This window comes from Curcuma longa, chromosome 6, assembly GCF_044706935.1.
Source record: "Curcuma longa cultivar G26 ecotype Majalengka, Jawa Barat chromosome 6, ITB_CL_G26_1.1, whole genome shotgun sequence".
Taxonomy (NCBI): Eukaryota; Viridiplantae; Streptophyta; class Magnoliopsida; order Zingiberales; family Zingiberaceae; genus Curcuma; species Curcuma longa.
In genome coordinates, this window is record NC_133866.1 from 6,286,338 (window position 1) to 6,293,674 (window position 7,337).

Below are 7,337 nucleotides of genomic sequence, written 5' to 3' on the forward strand. Positions count from 1 at the left end.
AAAATAATTTATAAATTTTAAATAAATAAATTTATAAATTTATAATTAATTAGTAAAATTTTATAATATTTAAAAAATTTAGTAAATTTGATTAATTCGGTTAAAAATCGAATTAACCGATAAAATATCAATTCGATTTGTTCAATTTTTATTAGAAATTCGATCAGTTCAATTGGTTAAAAAAAATTAATTTATTCAATTTTCAATTTATTTAATTCAATTCAAATTTATTTAATTCAATTCAATTTGATTTTAATCGAATACTCAGTCCTACTCTTAAGTTGCAAAACACCTACCATGCGAACTCGTCGAACATGAGAACAATAGAAGTAAGGGCCGTTTACTTCGACAGACAAAAATGAATAAGGAAATCTTCAAGTCAAAGTCAAAGTCCAAATCCAAGGCTTGAATCATGCCATTTATGCAAAGTCAAAAGGAGAAACAAGAATAGTATGATTTCAGTAACATCTCAAGAACCCTGAAACTAGTTCTGAAGCCACAGTAGCAGTCTGCAAAGGTAGCATAAAATTTACACAACAAATAGCACGTCGATCATGCTTGACGACGATGACGACAACGACGACGACTAATATGGTTTACCAATCCATATCCTCCCAAACTTTGTTCCAAAGGATTGTTCAGATCTTATTGGATTCTCTAGCTAACACCATAAGCCAATCGCAACTAAAATACACAAACAAACGAGACAAAAGGTACACCAAACTTGGAATCACAGATAGGTTGCATTTGTTGGAATCACAGATTGTTCATATCTTATTGGAGTAACTGCTCCTGAGCATTGCTACTAAACTTGCTCCACGCACTCTGCCTTCGGGAAAAGAACTTCCATGCTCATACTCGGATGTCAGATCGAAATTGGTGCACCCTACAGAATCATCGTCGCCGTTCTCGAGCTTTGTTGTCTCCAGTTTTCTGGGTGTTGGGCATGGGATAGTAGTAATTGGCCCAAGCATAACACCACCATGAACACAATGGTCCTGTACCAGGGCACTGTGAGCAGTACAGAGACCAATTTTACCTCTGGCAAGCTTATCGCAGCACGGCTGACCGACACCAAAGCTTGAGCCAGGTTGACCCCATGAACATCGTCTACCTCCTCCATGAGCTTTACAAAAGTCGGTACTCCCTTGAGCACTTTTATCGCATCCTTTGAAATTGCAACGTTTTCCACCACCATGACCGACGCAGAAACTAGTCCGGCCTCTGGCACTTCTAGGACACCCAGAGAAAGCACACCTCTTTCCACCACCATGAGCTACACAGAAGGGAGTGCCCCCATGAACGCTCTTTGGGCACACACCACCACCCTGATATGAACAACGCTTACCGCCACCATGTCCCTTACAAAACGAAGTGCTCCCCTCGGCGCCTTTCGTGCATTCTGGAAATATACACCTCTTTCCACCACCATGTGCCTTGCAGAATAGTGTGCTACCTTGAGCGCCTTTTGTACAATCCTTGGCGTGGCATCGCCGTCCACCACCATGGGCAATGCAGAGGCCTGAGGAACCTTCTGCACTCTTTGTGCAACTCTCCCACTGGCACCTTTTGCCACCGCCATGCCTGATACATAAACCAGATTTTCCTCTTGCAGCACGAGTACAACTTGGATGGTTGCATCGGCGACCACCACCGTGAGCAATGCAGTAATCTGTGCGACCTTCAGCACTTCTTGTACAGCCAAGAAGTTGACATCGACGACCACCTCCATGGGCTTTGCAATACATCGTCCTGCCCTCTGCGCCCTTTTGGCAGCCAAGTCGCTGGCATCTCCGCCCCCCACCATGAGCTATGCACAAACCAGAAGCACCTCTGGCACCTTTGGTACACCCCTGGAACTGACAGATATTTATTCTATTTTTGCGTTTCTGTAAATTAGAAGTCTCAGAAGTACAGGTAACTGGTTTGTTCAATGCCTGCATCGTGGTTGATTTCCCATTCAGAACAATTGAAGTTGAATCAGCTTGAGCACACTCTTTCTTTTCAGAAGAAAAGCTGCCAAATGTTTCTAAGTTGGTCGCACAAGGTTGAAGACACACCCCAAATATCCAGCAATGGGCAGCCGACCCTTCCTCATTCCCAGACAGAACCACTGGTTTTGCAACTGTAGAGTTGTTCAAGCTATTTGATTTTTGGTCTGAGATTGAGCTGGCACTGGATAAAGCAGATGCAGAAGATGAAATTGATAGACTTAATTGCAAGTCAAGCGGGTGCCCAGTATGATAAGCCTTCAGATCATCAACTGATGATTTAGCAGGAGTCATGCTGTTCCTGTTCCTACTTCCAAGATGAAGCTGCATATCCAGTCCTAGGTTCACGGAGGCCTCTTCATCGGTTTCCTGCACCAAAGATGTGGTGGAAACAGATGTCGAGCTCATCTTGCTAACGTACGAGGAACTTGATGATTGGCCTAGCAAGGCATATTCTGAATTTTTAATCTCACTAAATTCCTTAAACTCCCATGTTGTCCTTTCCGTGTTGGGAGTTGAATCATGCATATCTGAAAGGGGATCAAGTGGTGTTTTGGCATCAGTGCTGCATTGGCCTCCTAATTGCATTGACCTCCTGAAACCAAATGAGGGGAGGTTCGTTGTAAAATCTGCGGAAAGCATGCTCTTGTCTGCCACCATTATTGTGAAAGAATCTCTTAAATCAGCCAAACTTGATGAAAAAAGGACCAATCAGCCTGTCTTCTGGGACTCAGAGTTAATAAAACATCATAAGAAATACTTGAATGAAGGACTGCAACCTCCACTGACAAAACCAGATGTATCACGACGGTCCATTATGTAAAACTCAGTGCCAAAGTAAGGCGATCAATAAGCACTCAAGTCAAACAAACAAACAGGCACGAAGCTTCAGCCAACAATGCCATCAATGGCAGTTAAGCAACAGGAAAGCCTGTAATAGGAACGACAATTTTTTTAAGCAAGCTGGGACCATACATATAAAAGCCATACTCACAAAAGAAGGGCAACTGTTATGAATTTCCATTAGCAATTGTTTAACTGAATAACAAACATACCAATGACCATCAAATATAAAAACATTTAATGTTTGTCAGCATGAAAATAATAGATGCTGAATAAGAGGCATCAGTCCACATAGGTATTAATACTGATAGCTAGTTGGACTTGGCTATGAGTATCCACTACCAGAACAGGTTTGAATCTAGGTGTCTGACACCTTATTTTCTATAAATTATTCTATGTTGTCAGTAAAAGAATAGGCGTGGAGGTCTAACACTGATACGAGGGAGGAAAATAGAGTGAAATATTAGAAAGCAAAATTTCAAAATATTTAATCTCAATAGCACAAATAATTCATCGGAAACTAGAAAGCAAAACTACTGTCTTATCATCATTTCCTAAATTTCAAAATATTTAATCTCAATAGCACAAATAATTCATTGGAAACTAGATGAGCAAAAAAGTAACATATTATTCAGTTACAAGGTATTTCCACTCCAAATTTTCTAAAATCCGGCATGTGTAAAATAGTCTACAGACAGGATATCAATCCTTCCTTGTTACTAAAAGTTATAAATGAATGAAAATCATCAAAATCATTCTTGACCCAAGCATTGTGTTATTCGGACCCCTCTTTTAAGTTTCAGTTGCATGATTTTCCATTGAAAGCCAGTAAAATTCAGTCTATTTCATTATTTGAAGAATAAAAAACTACCAAAAGCTCACCCACATTAAAAAAAAAAATCCTGGACAGCTGGATTATACCAATAACAACGGAGTACATATGTTATTGAACTAACAAAGAAGTCCATGTTTCAAAAACTACTACACCAGGAAATGTTTCATGTTGTACTAGCACCCATCTCCAACAAGTTAATTGTAATCAGTGTACTTGAGACTTGAGTACATGAAGAAACCGCACTGCGTGAGGACACTACCATAGCAATATGTGAAGAAATACATCCTAAAATGGAAAACTAAAATTTTCACCCTCTAAATCCAATATGCAGATTAAGATCAGTAAAGCCAATAAAAATGGTCTACAATAAATGCATAGCCTGAAAAGAAAACAAAGTGTAACTAATAACTATTAAATAGAAAGCCTCAAACTCTTCCTGGGTTCAAAACAATGAGAAACCTGTCAAATGACTCCGCAGCAACAAAAAACCCGCCAAATGATGGGACAATCAGTACTAGATACGCCAAAACCCTTAAGTTCAAGAAATCATTCACTAACATCTCTAGAGAAAAATGTGGTATAATCTAAACTCCTTGTGGTAGGTACTAGCGCAATCGATCTCAAGGCTCAAGTGGTTAATAATTTTCTTCCGTGATTTATGAATAACATATGGAAGAGTAAGCTTTACTTTTGTATGTACTTTTTCTCAAGGATGTTCGAGAACTGAGTATTAGTTCCAAAATCATATAACAATAGAGGTCAAATTTGGAACTAATCACAAAGGATATGTGATTCATAAATAGCATTGATACGATAGTATTCTTTGGCTTAATTTTAGTATATTTTTTCTTTAAAATGCCAAAGTCATATTAGTTCCAAAATCATGTATCATAATCAAAATTAGAGTTCGTCACAAAGCAAGTTAAAGCAATAAAAATAAAAAACATAAATATCTTTGGTTTTGTAAAAATAAAAAACCATCATGTTTTGTAAAGTCAAAACTGAACCAGAGGACATTCAAAAACATTGTTTGCCTCCAAAAAATGTTGGACATGAAAAAGGCTAGAAATTAGTTGAAAACTTCAAGCTACCGTTTTATTTATTTTTTAAATAATAATAATCATGAAAAAAGATAACTGGATGATAGTCCCATTCTATTTACAGTAATAATAGTTGATGTATGAAATCTGCTCAGTGGATGTAATCAGAAACAAAATTCCTGAGGAATGAAAGCTTTTCATCCTCAGTACAATAATAGCATTTTACGGTTTTATGATCCACATCAGTACAATAACAGAATTTATGGTTTTATGATCCTCAAAAATATACGGTAAGTTTTTCAGCATTTTCGTGATCATTCAGTTGCACAGAAGTTGCTCATCTTACCAAACAAAGAATTCTTCTGCTTTTGAAGGTACCTCAGTATGGCAAATTACCTTGTTAGGGTAAAAAGAAAATGGCTTTGTCAGAAATTGCACATCATATAAGGCAACATCACTTGAAAGAGGCTTTCAGACAAATGCACATGATTAATTGAGCAGTTCGTAACATGGAAAACATACGAAACTACTCTTGTTAAAAATAAGGAAAGCTATGTTCCCTCTAGAAATGCATTCACATATAATATCCCAAAGTTGACACCTAGATACTTCCGTTAGTTGATAACCATGACGGACAAAACAGTGTGCAAAAGACTGTTCTACAGCTTCTTTTCTCTATATCGGTTCTATATATGTAGGATATCCTAAAGAACCAAAAAATATTTTGCATAATCGCAAATCTTCCAAGATTACAAGTCAAATTTGGATTGTTATATGATAATTAATAGCATGTTACAGGAAAAGAATCAACAGAATAGTTAAGGTGCATGAACATGAAATCAAGTAAGCTCGATCTTTAGCTATATTGAATATATCATTCAATATGCAAGGGATAAAGATTATCATACATAGAATAAAGAATTATTGGTAAAAGTGGAGAGAAGTTTCTAGAGTGCTGCGTTATTGTCATGTCCCTTTAAGCTGAAAGCAAGTTTAATAAGATTGAGATATAGATAAACCTACTTCGTGGATTTAAGTGTTGGGCTGTTAGGAGATATTTCGCAATAAAGCAGAAAGATTTACATGTTTCACAACAAAAATTCCAGTGAACACACGCAAACCAACAAAACACAGCAGCACAAAACTATGTCTATGTAAACTTTAGATCACCGTATGAAAAGGAGAAATAACACTCAAAGTAACAGGATAGAAGATTTAAGGAAGACACCTGAACGAACTAAGAGTGGAAGACTATATAAACGTCAAAATAAGATGATGAAGATTAAAAGGACAAGACAGGCAACAAGCAACGATGATACACATAAGAGATCAGAGATCAGAGCACCGATCAGGTATGAATATGATACAGATCTAATCTAAGAGATCAGAGCACGAAAGAGATTAATTCCTCTAGTAAAGATTAATTCAAGGATCCTGAGAAAGGCTGTCAAGTGCTCTTGAGTCCCACTGTGATTTTCAGAATTATTCCCGTGAAATCTAACTTGACGCTCAACAAGACAAACAAATCAGTAAAATAATTGTATCTGTTTCTGGATTAAAAGAAAAACTTGTCCCTAGAAAGCACATAAGGAGAAACTAACCAAGGTGGAAAAATAGTCCAGTCAAACAAAAATTTCCAGATTTGAAGCAATCGATATGTCATCAACAGCGCATATAAGGTCGACGAGCGTCAACGAGGAAACGGCCAAATCAACTTGCCACTACAAAATTATCGAAGAAAAAATCGCCCTTTTCCATTCAGGAACTTATCCAGGCTAGAAATTCACAGAAATCAGAAGCTAAAAAAAAACATACGCAATACAATTCATCATGTGTCATGGGCAAGATTAAAAGAGGATTCTTCAGCGAAAAGTAAACTAAATCAGAACGAATCCAGATCGACGAAGAAAGTAACGAGCTCAAAATCGAAACTTTTTCCAATCAAAAACTCTGGCTGGAGGTATAAGATACCCGAGTACGAGAAGGCTGCCTCTGCTCCTCTTCGACGAAGGCAGACTAGACGAAGAACGGCAATCGGCCCTTCTCAAACTACCAACAAGAGAAATCGAGCAGGCCGAGATCTTGGAGCAGCCGCGGACGAGGAACTAGGGTTTAGTTACCTTCTCGTCGTTGGATTCTTTTGAGACGCGGAGAGCGGAAACACGCGGGTAGAGGAACGAACTCAACGCTTTCTTCGCCGAGTCACAATCCAGAAAGACAAATGGAGAACGGAAGCTTTAATATTAAAACCAAGAGAGAAAAAAAGATGAAACTTGATTTTTAAATTAAATTAGAGCAAATTGAAAAAAAAAAAAAAAAGAAAGATAACTTTTCATGCCGCCCCTCGGAATTTGATAAATGATCTTCCTCTTTAACTCTTTTCTAAAATATCTTCTAAAATTTTAAAAATACCAAATGTAAATTGTTTTATATTATAATTATTATCATTTTTAGGATGTCTTGATAATTTTCTTATTTAAATATAAATTAGAAAGTACCAAATGTGACATGAGAAAATTAATAAGCACTGGAGCAGATTGAAATGCTCCCATATAAATAAATATGCGGGCACTTTGGGCTGAGACTGGAGAGCACGCGCACGCAGTAGGGAGAGGGTACCGGGAAACC

At 37.6% G+C, this 7,337-nt stretch overlaps 1 protein-coding gene across 3 annotated transcripts; it reads right to left on the minus strand.

The window, feature by feature from the left end:
• Nucleotides 1-388: 388 nt before the first annotated feature.
• On the minus strand, nucleotides 389-6,905 carry LOC141830609 (uncharacterized). Of its 3 annotated transcripts, none has more exons than XM_074718011.1 (2): nucleotides 6,681-6,905; nucleotides 389-2,922 (listed from the first exon to the last, which is right to left on the minus strand). In XM_074718011.1, exon 2 carries the CDS (start codon nucleotides 2,649-2,651, stop codon nucleotides 768-770), a length of 1,884 nt encoding a protein of 627 aa, XP_074574112.1. In that variant the 5' UTR covers nucleotides 2,652-2,922; nucleotides 6,681-6,905; the 3' UTR covers nucleotides 389-767. The 3 variants fall into 3 exon arrangements, with proteins under 3 accessions (XP_074574112.1, XP_074574114.1, XP_074574113.1); XM_074718013.1 differs by lacking the exon at nucleotides 6,681-6,905 and adding an exon at nucleotides 6,311-6,663; XM_074718012.1 differs by lacking the exon at nucleotides 6,681-6,905 and adding an exon at nucleotides 5,056-6,300.
• Nucleotides 6,906-7,337: the final 432 nt, after the last annotated feature.